Source organism: Pundamilia nyererei, unplaced genomic scaffold, assembly GCF_000239375.1.
Source record: "Pundamilia nyererei isolate P.nyererei 1_Seehausen unplaced genomic scaffold, PunNye1.0 scaffold00390, whole genome shotgun sequence".
NCBI lineage: Eukaryota > Metazoa > Chordata > Actinopteri > Cichliformes > Cichlidae > Pundamilia > Pundamilia nyererei.
This window is the reverse complement of record NW_005187791.1, coordinates 272,684-294,281: the sequence shown is the minus strand read 5'-3', so window position 1 is coordinate 294,281 and position 21,598 is coordinate 272,684. Positions and strand designations below refer to the sequence as shown.

General features: G+C 40.5%; 1 protein-coding gene across 2 annotated transcripts in view; it reads left to right on the top strand.

Moving 5' to 3' along the window:
• The window catches only part of LOC102202663 (neuronal membrane glycoprotein M6-b-like), a 47,804-nt gene extending 26,580 nt beyond the window's left edge, over positions 1-21,224 (top strand). For both annotated transcript variants that reach the window (XM_005752911.2, XM_005752910.2), the window contains exons 2-7: positions 10,865-11,051; positions 14,210-14,369; positions 14,895-15,063; positions 17,046-17,119; positions 17,211-17,276; positions 17,920-21,224. In XM_005752911.2, the coding sequence (XP_005752968.1) occupies positions 10,865-11,051; positions 14,210-14,369; positions 14,895-15,063; positions 17,046-17,119; positions 17,211-17,276; positions 17,920-18,072 (809 nt within the window). In that variant the 3' untranslated portion in view covers positions 18,073-21,224. The remainder of the gene's footprint in view (positions 1-10,864; positions 11,052-14,209; positions 14,370-14,894; positions 15,064-17,045; positions 17,120-17,210; positions 17,277-17,919) is intronic.
• The last annotated feature ends 374 nt before the right edge of the window (positions 21,225-21,598 follow it).

Genomic DNA, 21,598 nt, shown 5'->3' with positions numbered 1-21,598 from the left:
TCCCATGTGTCATATAAAATTGGTCATCAGACAGTTTGTCTGCAACTATTCTGTAAACTGGTCTTTTAAGTAAATGCCATGTTTGCTTCCTAAAATGGATCTTGGGAGTCACAGTTGAATTTGTTGCCCCAAAAACCTGTACGGAAACACCCTAAAATTCATTATCATCATCATCATGGTTGCACTGTTTTTGTTGTTCCGACTGCATCTTGAATATTATGTTTTTCATGGTGATGTTTGACAGTATACATCCTGCCATTCTTAGCTTTTCTTCTTACTCTAAAGTGCGCTACCTACCTCGCATTAAATACCTTGTTATCCCCCAGAACTTCTCTGGATGAGGTCCTACTAGGGCCAGTTCTTCCACAAACACCAGTTCAGTTCAATTTTAGTTAACCAGCACCAAATCAGAACAACAGTTGCTTCAAGGCGCTTTATATTTTAAAGTAAAGATCCTACAATAATAGATAGAAAACCCCAACAATCACACGACCCTCTATGAGCAAACACTTGAAGCAGTGAGTGGCAGCCATCTGGTACAATTGGTCTGAGATGAGGGGTCAAAAGACAGACTGTGAAAGAGAACCACAGATTAATTAGAATGAATGAATGAATGCAAAGTGGTGTGTAAATATTAGTGAAGGTGCAGGCCTTTCTAAGACAGCTAGCTACTTCCTACTGTGGAAGACGGACCTCTTAGCTCGCATTAGCCTCACAATCATGCCAACATTAACCAACATTATCCGCTAATTCTAACATTCTAACTGAGGACAAATTAAAAACAAAATTACACCCAAACTGTTGATGTCTATAACTGTGTTGCCCTAGCAAGAAGCAACAGATTGCTAGAATTTGGAACCAAAAAAACTGTAATCTGAACACATCACCCTCCAACACTGCATCTATGTTTGAATCCCAGACTGCAGTGAGTATATGACTAGCAGCAAGTGGCAGGTTGGCGCAGCATGTCTTGTTCCTGAGTGATGCCAACCTCCTCTGGCCCCCGTCCATCACCCACTGATGTCCAATCTGCTTCTCTCATCCATACCTAATAAAATTCCTGACGCCGATTAGCGCTTGTGATCATTAGCCACAGCTGACATCAACAAGTGACTCGCCTGAGTTACGTGTAGGTCATTCTGTGGCTCGATTTCAGGCAAGAGTCTCAGTCCTGCTTTTTTATGTACGATTCATCTCGTAGCCTTTTCTTTTTATATGTATAAGAGATGTAACTATGTGAAGTCAGCCACCGCAGAACGTGCTTTTGTGTTATACTAAATGAGACTTGTAGCTCATGTTTTAAAGTTCATGCTCAGTGGTGCCTTTGTGCCACACACAGACTTAACGTGCAGAGTCCCTGAGGCGGCTGAAAGTGAATCTTCATGATCACATCGAGGGGGAGGAGGGCGAGTTGGAGGAGAGGCGAATGGGCCAGGGGAGGGCCACTGACTTCTTTGACGTCTCAGGGAAAGTGACATTAGCCAAGTTGGTTGCGTAACCGCTGAGCCATTCACTCCAATGGCACCGCACTTCTGGCCAGAGGGGCCATTTTACATTTTGGTGGAACAAGACTCAAAGTAATAGCTTTGACTGCGCTCCACTGAGCCAGCAGACGGTGGCTCAGGACAGGTGACCCTGCCTCTGAATACGAGACGATAGGAGACAATGGAGAGCGGTTTAAGTAGTTTTCACACTGGGTATGAGGTCAGTGAACTATCTGCCATCAGGCTTTAAATCGTGTCACTGCACGCTTAAGGCAGGTGCTTTTAAATGAACTCCTTTAGTGCTGTGCATGTTAATTGCACTCGCCTCATTATGCCAAATAGCCCCAGAGGAATACAGTGTTCTTTCATCATATTGTGCGATGAAACGCTCCAAATGACGTGACTGCCTGAAGATAAATCAGGGGTCCTAAACTTCATGCTGCTCATTATTTTTGTTCTTGGCGTGTCCCCTTTTTGGAAGCGTCAGTGTCAACCGTGGTGGTTTGGATGCAAACTGGCAACAAGCTGATTTTGACAGTTTGTGTGTTTTGCTCTACATCTGTGTGAGCATCCGCTCTCATGTGCGCCCCATCTGTGTAGGCATTTCTGTAGAATTTATTTTAACATGGGTAAGTGTGTTTGCTATGTGTGTCTTGGGACTTGCTTCCCCCTCTCTCTCCCAGCTGGCAGCGTTTAGCTCAGATTGACTGCTGAAAGAGAGAGAGAGCTTTGCAGGGGAATGAACACGGCACAGATCAGCGGGATAAAAAAGTATTGATCACGCAGCGGAGTGCCGAGAACGGGATTTGAGCGTCGCACGCTCCATCAAGCTCAGTTATGCCAGGGCAGATGCTGACCCTGTGGCCCTTCGTAATTCTGCAAAATCAGCCAAGGGTTTCTCACAAACTCAAGATTTGGGTCAGTTATGTACCGTGGGAAATAAAACTGCAAAAAAAAACCCAGCATGTCCTTTTAATCAGCTACAAGCTGGTATATTCCTCAGAACAGAAATCAAAAGATCAGAAACTATCTCCAACATCAGGAACTTATCATTCCTTAGAACTAAATGCAAATGCTTGTGAGCAGTCCACACTTTCCACATATGAAAGTTCATGTCCTTCTCAGTTGACCGTACTCAGACGTCTTCTGGGTAAGTCCATTAAAGCACAATGATTAAGCCAGTTGCATATTTTGTTTTTCTGCAAACATGACCTGATGTGACCAAGTCATCGGGATGCTGAAAAGAAAAAAACAAAAATGAAAGATGTCTAATAGTTGCTCTGCCACACACAGGTGATATGTAACTTCTTGCTGTTAGAATTTAAGACGAAACCCCTCATCAGAAAAGCCCTATCCATCCATTTTCCAGTTCAGAGCTGCAGGGGAGCTGGAGTCCACCCCAGCTGTCAAGGGGTGGAAAGACGGGTTGCCAGTCTGACAGACATTTATGCTCACCCAATTTAGAAACACCACTTGACCCACACATGTTTTTGGACTGTGGGAGGAAGCTAGAGGATTTGTGCCCACAAAAGCACAGAGAGAACATGCAACCTCAACACGGAAAGCCCAGCCTGGGGTTGAAACCAGGACCTGTTTGCTTTGGCATTGGCTCTAACCACCACACACTTAAACTCTGTTGCACTGACAGGATGGTACATTTGTCAAGGTTCTGACACTGACTTGTTCACGGAAACAAATGTTTTCTTTTGAGCAATAAGTGAAACTTTTTGAGTGAATTACAGGCTTTTTGCAGGCAAACCATTATGCGCTGCTTTGTTTCTTATTGTTCTGAAAAGCAACCGAAAACAACTTCAAAGTGTCGTTTGACAGATGGAGGCAAAATGAGGAGAAAATTGAAAGAAAATAAAACAAAATGAGTATTCTCGTGTTGTTTCTTTGCACAGAACGGTCTGCAGAAGACGCATCTGACGAATCATGCAGATACAGCAACTGTGCATGTGCTAATAACCTGCCAGATAATCCGTGAGATAATTATTTTTTTATTACAGAGATGAGAGAATGCAGATAGTCCTGTTTATAGTATATTAGTCAAATTTGATTAAAATTAATTGCAGTGAGTAATTGTTTTGGCTTCTATTTGCATCTACGCCACAGTATACTGATTGTCTTTAGATTCAGGACCACGACAGCTTATCATCCGCTGTCTTTTTGATCAGTCCAGTTGCTAAAAGTGCAAGAAATATACCCTAAGTTCTGCTTTTTAACATTTTTATCTGCATAACCACTTAAATGGCTTCAGACAAAATGCATATGCATATACACCGAGCACTGTGCTTGATTCAATCACAGGTAGACACTGAAAGGACTGACATTGCTGCTGTTGTGTAGACAGATCCTTTGTAGAAAACTGTCTGGGCTCCAGGAATTTCTCACGGTAATTTTTTTCTAACATTGTATAGTCAGAATTATTAAAATGTTTACCCAGAACATTACTGGCACATCACAATGGTTGCAACCAATCAGCGTTTGCAACTTTGTGCCAATGTGCATAATCTGGCCTAGCTGTTGGCTTCCTTACAACCAGGCTGATTATCCAACTGTTTCTTTTTTGTTGCGGTGATGTAGCCGTGTTCCCAGATTTAGTGAATAATGTTGGTGGAAAAACTGGTTAAAGAAAATACTGAGAAAAAGCAAATTGAACTTCGTAATGCTGCACTTTTGATGTTCTCTTTTGCAGTTTTGAAGAAGCTCTGAAGAACATTTTATCCCTCTCCACAAAGTGGAACAATGGAAATCTCCCAAGCTGTAGTTTGTGCGTGGCTGTGCTGGGAGTCTGCAGCCATTGAGCAGATGGGGCTTTTTTTTTTCATCTCCACCAGAGGAGGCGCAGTCATCCACCCCCCCCTCCCATCTCTTTTTTCTTCCTTCACTTTCCCACACCTTTCCCACTCTCTTCTCTCTTGTGGGAATCTACCCATAATGCACTGTGAGGAAATTGCCCCATAATGAATACAACACTTCTAAATTTGAATGGAGCCTCAGGCAGTGGCCAGATCGGCCGCTGAAATATTCACAAAGCTTTAATAACGCTGTTATTCCTGGCAGATGCACTGTGCGCACTCACAGTTGGCGATAATCATGCTGTGCCACTAGGTTTATGGCAAATCATTAACTATCAGGACAGTGGGACGCCTTTACTCTCAGTTTATATTTAAATCTGATTTATAGAAGCACAGAAATCGATGTAGCCAGAGAAATACAGTGCATAAATTTAGGCAATATTAACTAGACATTAGCAGATCCTGCTACCGACTGAGAAAACAATGATATATTGACCTCAGTTATTTTTCCCTTCATACCTACTTAGATGTCTGTTATTAAAACCAAATGCTACAAAATGTGACAAAGTTTATAATGCGAAGTGTATTCGAGGGATTGTTTCATAGCAAACGCTCTTCATTTTGTGTCGTGGGTGTCAGGTGATTGACAGGAAGCGGAGCGTAATCACAAAAGATGTCAGCAATCTGTGACAGCTTCTGTCTCCAACCACATCCATTGCGTGCCAGGCCTCATTTATCCAGTCAAAGAGCCTCAAAGGCTCTCTTGTCCAATAAGACTTGGGTTTGAATTTGATGAAAAAAATAAGGCTTTGGTTCTAAAACAAGGCTAACTGCTCAGAAAACCTGAAATGAGGATGAAGAAATGCCGCTGTTGTTAAATATTTAAGGCGTCAGCCACACGGGCCTAGCGACCAGCGGGTGAAACCCTCATAACCTGTGGTTCCTTGGGGAAAATGTGCACTCTTGGTTTATTACCAGTTGGCAACTCTTTGCTGGTTATTGTTGGTGCTGCACCAGAAACCTCCTGTTGATTGCTGTGTTAGCTGCAGTTGATGGTGGTAGGTGTGCCCCACTTTGGACTGTATGCCACTTTTAAAATATTTGCATTGCTTTACACTGACAGTAGGCAAATGGTGGGTAGTGGAAGTTTTTACATCACCAGCTTTCAAGCTTTTCGTGATGATAGAGGCACTTTTACCTCACAAGTATCCGATTTAAGGATGTGCTGAAATAGTGAAATAGTTCGAATGAATCCACATTAATGTCCCGCTGTAACACAAACAGATGTAGCAGCTGACTGTCAACTCCCATGATTTGTTGGAGAAAAGGCGCTGTTTTGGTCAGAGACATCTTTGGAGAACATAATGGCTTCAGTTTCCCTTCATAAGAGACTGCAAAACTGTGAAAATGTTCAGAATCTTAAAATACTCTTTAAGGCTGCACATCTACTGCTGCAGCTCGTGCTTTTCTAAACTGGGGGCTTGCCAGCTTTCACTCACTGTCATTAATACACATGAATATAGACGAGCATCTCACGTACGTCCACTTCAGAAAACTAAGCTTTAACTAGTTCCTGGTGAAGCACCTGTTAGCTGAATTTCCTGCATCACTTAATGAAAGGTGTAACTTCAGACCATGAAAGCTTATCATGGTCAGTAGTTATAATAGTTACAAGTTATAACATGTGTGAGCACGATACTTCCACATCAGCAGTCTATGTGACTTTTTGTGGCATGTACTAACAGTATACTATTCTTACTTGCCCAATACTACAATTTCTGTTTGACCCAGTTCCCAAAAAGCGACTTTAGAGTAAACCTTCTCTCTGCCTTCCCTCCGTATTTCCTGTGTTATAGCTCCAGTTGCTTTAACGTCCGGCAGCTGGTTGTTATTTTTGTTTTGACTTCCATTAAGCACCGATCTCTGGGTTTTGATTCAGGCTACATCACTCTGAGTGTACGTGTGAGAAGAGCGCAGCGGCTGCTAAGGACTACGCTACCGCTGAACTGGGTCGCGGGTAACACGTTGCTATGGCAACTGCCATTTGCGGCCCTGGGGCCAAGAACTGCTTTTCACTTACTCTTTCTCATTCTTCTCTCTGCTTTTTCTCTCTCGCGTTCCCTTTCTTCACCTCCTTCTCTCTTTCCTTTTTCTTACTCATCCCTTTGTTCCTCTGCTTGCTTTTATCCATCTTGTCGCCGCTCTTCATCTCCATTCACCCTTTTCCTTTTTTTTCTGAAACTCCTGACTTTATGCTGCCTTCAACTCTTTTATTCTATCCCTGTGTCTTTAGCCTTCGCTCTGTGCAGAAAGCAAAAAGAGCAGGCGTCTGTTATCATCCTTTCTCTTAACTCTTACCAGCAGCCACAAATGTATAGTTTTGCACTGTAGGCCGAAGCAGCTCACTTGGAAGGAAAACAAGCTTTTTAACAGTAGGGGGATGTTAATCCTCAGTGGCAGCTTTGACTGTCATATTATTTGTGCTCTGTTGTTTGACAATATTAGCAGAAAGTCTTTTGTTCTGACTTATTGGTGGGGCACCTTCACAGACAGCCTGTGAAACGTCCCCACAAACTGATGCGTCGTCCTTGGTGTGAGATTGTTGAGGTGATATATGATGCAGCATCGTAGCGGGAGCGTAACATATTGTCTCAGCGATTAACTCCAGCTGGCTCACTGTAAGTGCTGCATGGGCGTGCAGTCATATTTCAGTCGAAGAGCAGAGAAGAAGGCAGAGATAGATGCAGCGAGCTATAAACCAAGAGAGATGGGCCAGCCTCGGTGTTTCACCTAAATTCTACTCTAATGAATAGCCCATTGATTTCCATTAGGGCTGGCTTGAGCTGACCACTCTGGCCTGTCTGTTTCCCATTAGCGCAGTTTTAAACTGAGGCTGACAAACAGTCATAGCCAGAGGCAGACCGGAAGAAGCGGCCTGACCAGTGTTTAAAGAAACCTATGAATTCATCCATGAAGCTGCATGGAGCCAAGGACAGTACAGAGTTAACAGCAGAATATAAGCCTTAAAATCCAATCACGCTATCTCAGGATTTGCCTTAAATGAACAAAGTCACCTCGGTCACATCCATGAATAGACCTGGACGATAATATCTCCCGGAAGTTCTTGATTTGCATTTGAAAAAGAAGGGTTATCACGTCTCATTTGGTTTTATTCTCTTTTCCAAATTAAAGAAAAAGAAAAAGAAAGAAAGGTCAGAAGACTTGCACACTAAATTGCCTGTTGACACAGACATTTTATAGCAGGATGAAGTGTCAGCCGAGAGCAGCTTTTAAACCTCCTGGTTGTCATTGTATCGACCACCGACTCCATTGCAGGCCCCCTGAGGCCTGGCCTGCTTCTGGGCTCAGGAGTTTAGAGCCATCCAGCCTTATCAGCTGCACTTCTCCATCAGCCCGTTTTCTTCATTAACATTAATAGGATTTGGATCTATTACGCAACGAGGCTCCGCTGCGTTATGCAACGTAGAGTCTTCATCAACAGCAACACTCTTTGGAGGGGAGCAGTTGCATCTTAGACTTATGGTTCAGTTATGTTCACGCAGATGTAGAGTCTCAGCTTTTAAAGAGGGACATGGGCGTCGACCAGAGTGAACATTTCTTTTTAGATCAGTGAAAAACAAAAAACTGTGTGACGTCTGTGCGTAAAATCTATTTCAGAAGTTGTTTAAAAATGTGTGTAAGCTTTGTAAAGTAATGCTGTTTATTAAATTGTGAAAATATATGTATGTATATAATCTTTTTTATAATTATTCAAGGGGTGGAATAAAAGTCACACTAAACATTTTTTGTCATTACGTATATGTAAGGATGTGTAATTAAATTCAATTTTATTTTATTTATATATCATAAAAACAGTTGCCTAAAGGTGCTTTAAACTGTAAGGTAAAGACCCTTCAATAACAGAGAGATATGTAACAGTTAAAAATGATGCTTGCAAGCTTTTCCTTTATTAGTTTCTACAGTTGAGATTTTTACTCTAAATTCCGCAAGAAGAAAAATTCCTTTTAAACTGTAACAGTGACAGGAAGTGCACATTTTTATACTTGTGCATAGAACAAATCATGTTTCTGGTAGTGAAAGTTTGCTTTATCAGCTGCAAACACAAATTCTCATGTCAATGTGACATTCCCGTGTTCAGCAGGAAAACTTTTTCCCCAGCAGTTTAGCGTGTTAGCATGCTAATCTTTGCTAATAATCAATACTAACAACAGCAAACTACGATAACATACTGAAGCCTGGCTGGTTCAAATTCTAACATTTACAGTAGTCACAGTGTAGTGTGTAAGCAGGTCAACTTTTGGTTTTGGTTTAGAACTAAACCCTGAAGAAATCTGAGGAAGCTCAAATGTTAGCTTTGAAGGCATTTGGTTATCAACTAAAGCATTAATCAAGTAAAATTTGGTGTGAAGAAAGCATATAAGGGATCACCAGTAGTCACCAGAATATGTCACATCGGTTAGCATCATCCACTCTGTTGTTAAACAATTTAAGTCTGGAACAAATTAATATCCAGAAGATAAGCATTACCATCTGGCTGCACCACTGCATGGATGAATAAAACACAATTTATAATATTCAGGTCGTGGAAGTCAAGGCTAATCCCCGGTCTATTTCAGGAAGCAAAGTGCTATTGTTGTTTTTCCTTTGTCAAGTTATTTATAGGTTAATTAGCTTATTATATAAGTGACTTAATTAAATGGGAGCATATAATGTGATAACTAAATTTAAAAGGTAATAATCGCCACATTTAGCTTCAGCATGGTGGAGTATATTTTCTCCCAGCAGTAATGTTATTGATGATTCTTTCCCCCGGGGAGGCTGAAATCCAATCTGCTCCTTTAAGCTCATCAATAACGAGTGTCCACAAGCTTACAACCCTACCATGCTCTCTACTGTGTAGTGGCAGAGAAGGTTTTTTCACTATAAAATGACACTCTTGTTGCATTTTGGTGAAACTTTCTTCCCTTCCGGCCAACCTTGAGATGGTCTTGTGTCTTTCTGCGTATGCACGCATTCAAGTGTGCGGTTTAATTGCTTTGTGTGGGAGGCTATCACCTCGTGTCATCACCTGCCAGAGTCTATTGATTGAGCTTGACGTTGATAGAAGCTGTCAGAGAGTCTTAGCGCCGGCTTGTGTGGATGTTGAAGTGAATTTCATGTTCTGATAGAATCAACTGTCAGATGCATTAAAGAGCTGCGACTAGCACGAAGGGTGTTATTCTCTAATGCTCGCTATCAACTTTAGTAGCAGGGGCTGTCAGCTATAGATCGTCCGATCTCTGCAGACGTTCATGTGCAGGTTCTGAAACACGCGTAATGTGATAAATCACATTTCCAAGGTTTCACATACAGGAATGTCTGAACTGAACAAACTTCTGAAAATAAAATTATGATGCTTCAAAGCTTCCGGTTGGAGCGGGTTGTCATGGAAACAGCAAAGTGGCACGCACAAGACATTTCATTTTGTCTTTTTTCCTGAGTAACTTCATGGTTTATTCGAGGAGTTATTAAGATTCGAACTCTCGAGCTCAACACAGTGTTTTATTTGCCCTCTTCATCATCAGTCCTTATCCTCTTGATTGTGAGAGGAGCAGAGGCAGCAGGGTGCACAGTGTTTGCAGCACCTGTATCTCCCAAGTCCATAACTCATGCAGAGAGCCTCACACACTGCTGCGGTTAATGGAAAACAAATTTACTAATTCATCATCATCACTGTGTAGAAACTACTCGTGCACAAGGGATAATTTTAAATTATTCATCACTCTCTTTTGACTTCTGAAAAAAGGCTAAATCAGCTGCAGAAAGCTGGAAAATATGCACACGGGCACAGGCAAATCTCAGTCGTTTTCCGCCTGCCCTAAGAAAATGTCCAATTTGTCAATTTCTTGTTGCATAGAAATCCCAAATACTTAAAGCGTAAGAACTCCAAATCTGTTGTAATCATTCTGGTCTACAAAAATAACGTAGGTCATAGGAATTTATTTTAAACTCATGTAGATTAGGTCATGAGTTAATCTTGCAAGTTGGTCATAACAAAGAAAAAAACTAAGTCGTTTTAAGATTTGAGCGTGTACAGCATGTACAGTAGCACAGCTTACATGTAATATTCAGCTCAAAGTGAACACACTCTTACTGTGAATGATGCCGTGATTAGCCGCTCGACATTCCCGACATGGAGAGGTGTTCTGCTCTGAAAGATGAGCATAAAGCCCTTGAAGCGTGCACGCTTGATTCAGCCCCAGCAGTGCAAACATCCATGCAGGTTTCTGCCTGAGTAAAACTGAAAGAGCGGTGGACAAAAAGGCCCGTCGAGTGTTGCGCTGAGTGTCATCAGCAGAGGCGAACAAGTCTCTATGTGAGATGTCACGTTGCCACAGTCAGCTTTCGTTGCTATCGTTAAAATCATACATTTGAATTGCGATTTTGCCATGTGTGTGCTTTCAAATCTGACCTATTTGCTCTTGTATCCTTCCTTAAAGCTTTCTGTCTTTGAAGCTTTCTAGCAGCTAAATGCAAAAGAACACCTATGGCTCAGGCTCTCTTTGTCTCCCCCTATAGGATGCTTCGAGTGCTGCATCAAGTGTCTGGGCGGGGTGCCCTATGCCTCGCTGGTGGCCACCATCCTCTGCTTCATAGGTGTGGCTCTGTTCTGCGGATGTGGCCACGTAGCGCTGACTGGGACTCTGACCATGCTGGAGAATCACTTCTCCAGGGTATCTAGCGACCACGCCACCCTCACTGTGGTGTAAGTCCACTGAGTTTCTAATCCAAGTGTAGTTCATCACTAAGGCGTTCTCTTACTTATGATTTTATCACATGTCACTTATGGAAAAGATTAGACATGGATAAGTCCTGTCACTGTATTTCACTTACTCCCCTTCTTTTACTTAAAAACTGGTATGACCAGAATTTACTGATATTATGCTTGCAATGATCTGCTGAGAAGAACCCGCCACATTGTGTGCCATAACTTAGAACCCTTAAACTGGTAAACTGGTCATGTTAGAAACAGTCAGAAAATTATTACTTAAAAGGTCAAGGTTAGAATTGTATGGAAGAGGATTAGGGCCACTGAAAGGGGGGAAAAAGGGATCTGAGATTAAAATCTGGAAAACAAAAATCCAGCCCCAACCCCCTTTTTTGGCCCTAATCTTCTCCCACAGGACTGAAATATATTTTTTGGTGATTATATTTAAAATGGATCCTGATATAAATATAAATGAAAACTAAGATCTCGGGGTGCTTATACACTCTGTAATGTCAGGTATTCAGAATAATAATAATAACTTAAGTTAGGCCCACAATGCTGACCTGAATAATCAGCAAAGAAAAGGAGTCGATGGACCGTATAGTTCTGTTTTCATTTATTCAGGTTTTGCAGTTATATGACTGCTAACCACATGACATAAACAATTTTGGATTTGTAAACCAGGTTAAGGTTAAGCAAAGAAAGAAGAAGGAAAAGTTAATTCCATAAATATTTGCTACAGGTTGCTCGCAGCCACGAGGTGAAATTGGTCACAAAGAGGTGCAAAAACCAAAAACCTCCTCGTGATGACCTTTAGCTGTGATCACCCAGAGTTTATGTTGAAAATGACCCGTCTGCAAACACTTGCCAACTAATTCACTGAGTGATCATGAAACTGTAAAAGCCCATGACGCAAAGCAAAAAGGCAAAAAGTGGCATCTACACTAAGCCAACCTCAGGCATGTTTTTATTCACACCTTGTCAGGTGTAGATAATAGACATTTATGCCTTGGAAACACCCAGAGAATCTTGCACTGCCACTGTAAGTTGAGTTGAGTTGAGTAGGGGTTGCAGAGGGCCATAACAGCCACCGTCTTTCATGCAAACTACATGCATTTGCAGTAATCTGTAGCAACAAGGGTTTTTTTTGGTGCAGCACACTCTTTGTGATGGATTTCTCCCAATTACAGCCTCCGATAATCAAACACCAGCTAATCAGAGAATGCAAACCTTTCCCCAGCAACCAGTGGTTGTATTTTGTCCAATATGGCGAACAACTCTCATCAATGTGCCCCACAAAAGAAACCTCTAACAAATCCCCCTAGTATTTTGGTTTAAACATGTTAAAAAAATAATCCGAAATATAACAAAAGCTCTCATAAACCATAAGTTAGTGGATATAACTGTCTTTGATTAGCTTTCACTATAGTCTACATATCATCATAAAGTTCAAACTCTAGTCAGAGAAAACAGATTTCAGTACGATGGTTATCAACATGGTCTGTTAAGCCTTCCTTTCTGCTTCCTGTTCTCTACTTGTACACATAATAGAATAGAATAGAATTCAACTTTATTGTCATTGCACATGCACAGGTACAGGGCAACGAAATGCAGTTTGCATCCATCCAGAAGTGCTTTAGTGATATAGGTATATTACAATATATATTAGCAATAATATAGATATGTGAGTATATTACAGAATGGGTCTATTATGGTATGTTATAATGTACACGGTATGATGTTGTGAATATTCTATAACTATAAGTATGTACAGGCTGTAGTGAGTACAAGCTATGTACAGGCTATGAACAGGATATAAATATGAAAAACTATACAGAATATGAAATAAATAACTTTACAGAATCTGAGATATACAGCTATACAGAAATGGGAACTATGCAAGTTGTAAACAGTTGTAGGGTTAAAAATTATCGAATGTACAGAATGATTATTTACACAGAGCTATACAGTAGTGCAGTTAAGATAAGTGAGATATAATTCCTACAGAGGCTATAAGAGGGGTGTTTCATGTGTCATCTGACTCTTCGTGCTGACAAAGTCATCCCTATGAGTTCTGTCTAGTCCACTCAGAGATGTCGTCAGATTATGATGATAAAGTGGTGATTAAAATTTATAAGGAACATAAAAAAGAAAGAGACAAATTCATATTTCGATCTTTATCTATCGTAATCTTGGGATTTAGTGCAGAGCATTAAAATAAACATTTTAACTTAAGTTCATGTATTTTAACGCTGCTGTTTCCTTCTTACGTGATGGCTGCACGTTAGAGCTGTGAAACTTTAAATATAAACATTCAACATTACTGTCCCGTAGTCTAACAAAAGAAAAGTTATTATTAAGTTGCCTGAATAGGTGTTTTTGAAAATAAATACCCTAATCCGTTTTTTAATCTAATATTCTAGCTTCAGTTCCAGCAGTGGAGAAAAGACTTAGCAAGAGATTAGAACCAAGTATTAAAACATATATATATTGTCTGCATCACCAGCTGCATTCAAATGCCAGTGACACTGCTGCCGTTCTGCTGCTGTAACATTACACTTCAGCTTCATTGTGAAGTTGCACATATCCTACAGTAGAGTATTTATATTATACTTAAAACATGTTGTGGATAGTAGAATCAGTGAAACTGTGCGATCTGAATCTATTTTAAACTGAAACTCAGAACATAACCTGAGTTATTACAATGATTTAGTCAGGAAAAAGACAGACTGATAGAAAATTCTTTAAGCACGACAAAGCTTCCTGACCAATTAATCCAGCTCTGTATCACATCCCTTTGTCCCAAAAGTCTACATTTTAAGTAAAATTTAAATTACTTATCACAAACGTCTAACATTAACCAACTTTAGCCAGAAAAACTGCATCTAACATTAGCTAAGATGAACCACCATGAGCTAATGGTATTATTATCTAAGGTTACCCAACGATAGTCAATATAATACAATATAATCTTGATCTTTATCTCTTTAAAAAAAGGTAAAAGTAGTTAAATGAAACATAAAATAAAAAGGGTTTTAGCTTACACGAGCTAACATTAAACAGAATAAAACATTAGCTTAGGGTTTCATTGGTGCAGGTTCATATAACCTTGATGTTTAAAGCTAATTCCTTGCTTTGCCTCTGTTTTTGTTCAGGATTCAGATTTTTCAGTACATCATCTATGGCATTGGCTCCTTCTTCTTTGTGTACGCCATCGTCCTGTTGGCTGAGGGCTTTTACACCACCAGCGCCATCAAGAAGGAGCTGCAGAGTGACTTCAAGACCACCGTCTGTGGACGCTGCATCACCGCCTTCGTATGTGAACACACAAATACACACACGCACACATAAGCAGCTGCAAATCATCACACCCACTGACCCAGTTACACTTCAAATTAAAGCCTCCAAATGAGACTTAATGACTTTGATGTGTATTTTAAAATGTTCCTGCTTAAAGTAGTTTAGTGGCTTAAAACAACAAACAGAAAACGGTCCTTCAGTATGCTTTACATGCCTGAATAAGGGTCATCAAGTATTTCAGAGACCCAGTCACACGCATTTACACGTTTATGAGCACGTGCGCATGACGAAGACAGATATAAACAAATACTTGCACATACACAAATGCTTAAAATCCCACTCGAGCCTTCAGGGTAACTCTGGCACTGTTTGTCCTTTCTACCCTGATTACTCTAATTGCTGCAGATGTCGGCTAACATTAGCGTAAACCCTGATTTGCCTCTGATTTGTGTCCGTATCAACAATCTCAGCCTTTAAAAAATATTCTTTTTTATAAAATCACAATTTTTCTCTTTATTTCCACTTGTCTCCTCTCCTCAGTTCATGTTCCTGACCTACATCCTCTTCCTGGCCTTCCTTGCCATCTTCGGCTTCACGGCGATCCCGGTTTTCCTCTTCTTTAACATGTGGAATACCTGTGCTACCATGAAATCTCCCTATGCTAACATCACTTCTCCTGACTCCATCTGTGTGGATGTCAGGCAGTACGGTCAGTAACTTAGAAATGACGTGAACTGTATTAGTTAAGTTTATGTCTGATGCATTCTTTCGGTGATTGAATGAACCGTTCATGTGTGGCATACGTAGATTTTATAAGTGAAATTGGCTGACATTAGCCAATTTGAGCTAGGTTGGCTAGCTAGGTATAGGCTAGCTCATAATTCTCTGAACTTTTATGAGATATTTTGTATCTTTCTGTACTAATATCATAGTTTTCCCTATAAAGGATAAACATTAGTATTGAGAGGCTAAAAAATCTTACATAAATTAGCACTGGAACAATAATAAATGTTCAGATACTGACGATGAGAAATCTGTCAATTTAATAGTTGTTTTTGAAACGATGCAGCCTGTCAAAATAAATTCATCACTTAGCACCAATAAATCTTTGAAAGCCTGGTTTTTATTCTAATAGTCATTGCTGTAAGGCTTTGCAGTTCCCTAGCATTGTTTCTTACCTCCTTCTCCAGCCAACAAGGCCAGTCTGCCCTTTATATTTTTCCTGTAGCTCTTGTTCTGCCCACCTTATGTTATCACAGCTGACACATTTTCATCACAGTTTGTGCAGGAGTAGTACCTGCCAGACAGGTGGGCCTCCATTACTTGGTTATAAACAGTTTGCAAATAATATGTACAGATGATGTGTCGTTTGTAACTCAACAACCATTCCTTGTTGCTCCAAACTCATGTTAGCTCATATGCAGGGCTACATGCAGCCTGAAGGAGAGCTTGTTTATTCAAATGTGTTATATGTAAATTAGGAATAACAAAGCTAAACTGCCTCCTCCTAAACCTATTAGGCTTATTTTATTCTTTTTTCGAATCACATGTAAAACCACATATTGACAATGTATACACAGTGGTTCTTCCTGAGGCAAATGGCCGACCTCACAATGAAAAATATACACATATACACTGTATCTGTTTACTATGTACAGTATAGTATGTATGGAAACATCCAAGAAGATATGCAACGCTTGAAAATCATAGGTTATGAAAATCTGTACAAAATATTTTAAAGTGCTGTATAAAATGTAATAGAATTGTGGCATTGCTGCACCAGACCAAAGATTTAGATGACGAAACCTGCTTTCATGCTAATCAGTTCACTTTAAAACCATCTTCAAAAGATGTCTTAAAAAATAATAAATCTGTCATGGTACCGGTCTTTAAAGTTCAGGAGAAATTCCCCTGATCAAGAAATATTCTGGCTAACTTTAAAAAGTCTGCAGCAAAATAGGAAAAACATCCAGGTGCCTCTCTCATTTCCACACAGGCGTTACCTGCAGGCAGAAAACTCTGGAACAATTTTGCAGGCTTTCCCCTCCTTATAAATGTTATATTCATCTCCAACCACTTTAAATGTCATTGTCTATGCACGAAGAGGTCAAACGAATACATTTAGATTATTGAGAGCGTGACTGGATCTCTATGAAAATCCACCTCAAAGCAGTGTTACAGCACAGCAACACTCCCCTGTGATTGCGTGTGTGGTCATCAGTCTGATGGCCCAACGTACAGTACGTGACCCACATTTGAAAGACAGCTGGCTCGCTTACAAAGTAGGATGAGGATCACATATGCTTCATTGGCTGCGGTGCTGCACTAGCACGGCGTGTGAAATATTAACCCCAATTACTCAGTCGTCAAATTATTGTCAGCAGTTTTGGAGCTCCAGCTGATGAGTGATTGAGGAAAGGTTTTAGAAGCTAAAACAAGCAACTGCACACAGTTTGTTTTTTACAGATAGCAGCCTATAGCAGCAATCCCCTAAAGTGATTCTACAGTAAAAAGAAAGAAAGAAAGGAAAAAGGGATTCACAATGACCCACATTTTTCCAGCAGCAGCCCTGTTTCCTTTAATCTTTATCTGCGCCTAATGCATAATGCCTTCAATCATATCACACAGTCTCTGGGGAGGAAAAAGCTTCTTGTCTCAGTCCTGTGACGTTTCATCTCTCTGATCCCGCAGGTGTTATTCCCTATAATGCCACGCCAGGAAAAGCTTGCGGAGCCACGCTGGGAGAGATTTGTAACACCAGTGAGGTGAGAGGATGCTGACCTCCTTTGTTTTTTTCCTTACTGCCTCGCTCTCCTTTCCTCCCTTCACTAACCTAGCTTCTCTTTCTCCCCGCAGTTCTACTTGTCCTACCACCTCTACATCGTTGCGTTAGCCGGCGCCGGAGCCACCGTCATCGCACTGGTAAGCTCCTCATGATCCCACCGATGCGGTAGTGTGCCGCTCAAAATATGCATGTTGCTATGGCATGATTATCTGTTTCCACGGCAACCTCTCCGCCTCTCACATATGTCCTTCTATGGGTTTCTGCAGCCCGCCTCTGTGCATGTGCTCACCAAGGGTCAGTGTTTTACTCTGCTGCGGAGGCGGGCTTTTTTGTTTTGAGTCCAGGGAGATGGAGATGCTCAAAAAAAGCATTAAGCAGTACTCCAGATGTTGGCACAGGGTCAGCTGGAAGCTCTGTGTACTTTGATGTGTTACAAAAGGTGGAAAGACATGCTAGAAAAAAGTCACTGAGGAAAACTGGCTTGTACAGTAATGTTGCTCTGGAACATTTTCATTGTTCTCAGGTTGGTTTCTATTAATATATTTGGATGTTTTCTACATTTAGACATCGCTAAACTTCAGTGGGCACAAATCAGTAGAGTGGGATGAGACACTTGGGGATTTGGCACACAGATGCAAAACAGGATGTAACAGGACATACCAAAAACATGCACGCAGAGGTTTTTGAGCACATTTTGAATGCATGTAATAATAGAAGTAGTAGTAGTATGGAGTTAGTTCCTGTGCTTGAACATGAAGAAAAAATCTTGTATCTCTTCAGATCCACTACCTGATGATTTTGGGGGCCAACTGGGCCTATCTGAAGAGCGCCGCCTCCACGCACGATTACCAGGACATCAAGACCAAGGATGACCAGGATCTGGAGGCTGAGGCACGCTCCAAGGAGGGCCAGAACTCGTCCTCCTACTCATAAGGACAAGAGAGCCCAACACCACCATCCGTCTTCTCTCCACACCACAACCCCCCATCCCCTTGCAACAACTAACACCCACCCTTTCCCTCCGTTAAAACAAACCACCTCGGTCATGTTTGATAGTCCCAAAACCTCCTGATTCTCCATCCTCTTCCCTTCCGCAGTGTTCATTAAGGGTTGTGGGCATGTCCTCACACCTGAGGGGAAGAGAATAGAAAGTCAGGAGAAGTGGCAGGCCCAGACGGAGGCGGATGCTTTCAGAATGGGAGAGCTCGCCCGCGGGGTCGAGCTCAGGTACAGTACATCAGTTCAGAAGCGTCTCTTGCCTCGTGCTTTTGGGCGGCGACTCGTGAACGTGGCCCGGCTGTGATGGCCTCGCGCCCTGAGCCAACACAGCCTCTCGACACACAGCTCCTAACAGCCTAAAAAAGATAAACATTGTTCACTGCCTGCATCGACCATAAAAAGCCAGGCAGTGATCAACTTCCTCTGTTTTTTTGGTGTTTTATATGCATATATATATGAATATGAATATATTGTGCGAATGTGTACGAATGTTGTTGTTTTTTTTAATACTCTCTGAAAAGTATGCCAGATACTATTATGATCTTTTTTCTTCTTTATGTTTTTGCGCTCATAGGTTTTTCTCCTTTACTTTTCTTTCCATCTTTAACTTCTTTTGCTAATGCTCGTTGTTGCACTATTAAATAAAGAAAAAAAAGGGACAATGAAAATCCCTTAAAAAACATGAACCACTCCAATCCCTTCTCTCATAGAAATACCTAAAATTATGTCAAATCATGTGGTATCTCAAGGATTATTATGCATTTACATGATAAGAGTTTATTTACTCATCAAGGCACTCACAGTTTATTTAAGACCGGAGAGGTAGCAACCTTTGAAGCAAGGAAAAGCTTCGAGGAATACGCTCATTTGCTTTCAGGTCAAGGATTAGAGGAAATGATTAAAAGCTGTCTGTATGATTTGTAAAAAGCTTCATCATAGCGCTACGGTTAGCATAAAGACTGGAAACACAAAGACTGGTATTGTGTCTGATTTAAGATGTTTCACTTCAGTGTAGTACACAGTGTACATAATCATGTAGTGTATGAATTTTGATTTGTTTCAGCAAGTCATGCACCTACAGAAACAACAGTTGTAGCGTTGGATCGATTGTTGCGCTAGCTAATGTATTTTGTGAACATTCCTTTTTGTTGAGACGCCGACCAAATATTAACCTAATTCACTCTACAATGAAGATGATTAAGTAATACAAAATGCAAAAATCAATCCAAAAACAAACACAAAAACACTAATGCAAGCAGCTGAAGAAAGATATCTGCTGCTGTTAGCTAGCTAGCTACCTAGCATTGGTAGGGCCTGCTGGCTGAAACATTGTTTGTAAAGCCCTCCTTTTCCAGTTCATAGCTAAAAATTGTTCGATGGGTCCTCCGTTACCACTTTTGGGCTAATAATTAATTGAAGGGCCTTGTTTTTCCAGTTCTTGGCTAATGTTTGCTGGTTCCTCTTTTTCTGTTATTTTTCCGCTACAAGATGGTGGTCATTATTAAAAGTGAGAAGTTCAGCCTTACACACTTCCTGTAGCCATACTTTTTAGTCTTAATGCATTTATGCATTCAAAACAGCAAGTGCAAGTAAAGAAGTACATCATTTTAGTACTTTCTTACGCATTTTAGTGCTTGATGTTTATTTACTGACAAAGGTGGTATGGATCTACTCATCTAGCTCTTGGCAAGAAAACATATTAGCATACTTCTGAATATGAAACTGCTCTTTTGAAGACCAAAATGGGGTTTTGCTACACTCACCACCAGCCGCAGCAGAAATCAAAGATAAATCTGTCCGGGTCTTAAAAAACAGACACACACCTCAGGTATTAAACCAAGTCTGATTTTCCACCAGTTGTGTACTTTTCCTAAAACATCACCATTTAAACTCTTCTCCAGACTGCAGTCCTATGTGAATTATACAGTAAAAACTTCTTCTTTCACTTCCTTATTTTGAGAAAGTTCACCTGTAAATAGCCGAATGACCCTAAAAACATGAAATAGCTCCGTTCCCAAACCAATGAGAACACAATCAGTGATTTGCCATGCAATTTTTTTCCCACCAATATATGTAAATGTACCCTTTGAGATATGTGTTTAGCACTCAGATACTAGTTCTGCATTTGATATAATAATTGTAATGTAACATCTTAAATGATATGTCGTGAGAGGGATAAAGTGCAGTCACATGATATGATGGATTGAGGTGCTTGTGACGTATACATTTTAAAATGTGACAAAAAAAATATAGTGGAAATTGATTTTTAATGTTTTACCAGTTTTAGGCAGCTGAGTTCTTCTTGTAAATTAGTACTAATTATTTTATGGAACATGTCTGTGCTTATTTTTTCGACGGCCGACCAAGTGAGTGACTCGAGACATGAGGGGGAGTCACTCTTTTCTTCATTTCTCCTATTTTATTTCCTTTTTTTTATACGTCATGCCTCTCAAATGAGCCACAGAGACTGTTTTTGGATGTTTACACTGAATAAAACAAGTCAGGAATTTTCAGACATTAATTTTATAACCAGATATTGTTTAATAATCATGAACTATATTCTATATCAGTCATTACTGGTTAGTTCACCCTCAAAAAACACTGAAGAAAACAATTTTTTGAACTTTGATGAGATGAAGCATGTCAGTATCGTCCATGTGTGCAGCTGTCTATTCTGTATAAAAAAGGACTATATTGCCATGTGTGTTATGTTTGATAAATATACGTGCTTTGTCGCCAGGTCGATGTAAAGGCAAACTTCAATTTCCTATAAGACGATGCGTGTCAGGGTGTTGTTGTTTCCTTGTTATTTGCATGAAGGAGACATGACTGTGTCTTTGCAGTTTTTCAGGTGATGTGTAGTCAATTGTAATGACAACTATGGTAGGCGGTGTTTGCCCCCTTCCTTCCTCCCCTTCCACCCACTCTTTTCTAAAGAAAACTCCATTGTACTTTGATGGCATTGTAGTCCCTGTAGGTGTTTCATTATGGTTTTATTTTTTAAGTTGGAAATAGTTCTATGACTCCTATATAGTGATGATTTTTGTAACCTTCTCTAGTAAAACCGATATTTTTTATTATCGTGACACCGTTGCCTCCCGCCTCTTCCTTGTGATTTTTATGGACACTTATTTAAAAAATTAAAGTGAAAGTATAGATAAGAGACTTCTCTTAAGGCTCCAACTGGTGATTTGAATCAAAAATGTGTAAAGAAAAAAACAAAACAGCAGAATAGTGCTTGGAGTGCATTTTTGTACAGTAATGGGAACAAAATGCAAGACTTCAGCTTAAATATCAAACATCTCTTCTCTAAATAAAAAGCAATGTTGAAGGCAAAAGGGCACACATGAGCATATTGAACACTTAATACTTCCTCTTTGGATCGTGCCTTGGCATAGAAATTAATCTTCTGTTCACTGACTAAGCAGTTATCTATGGAAGCTCGTTCCAATGGATAAAT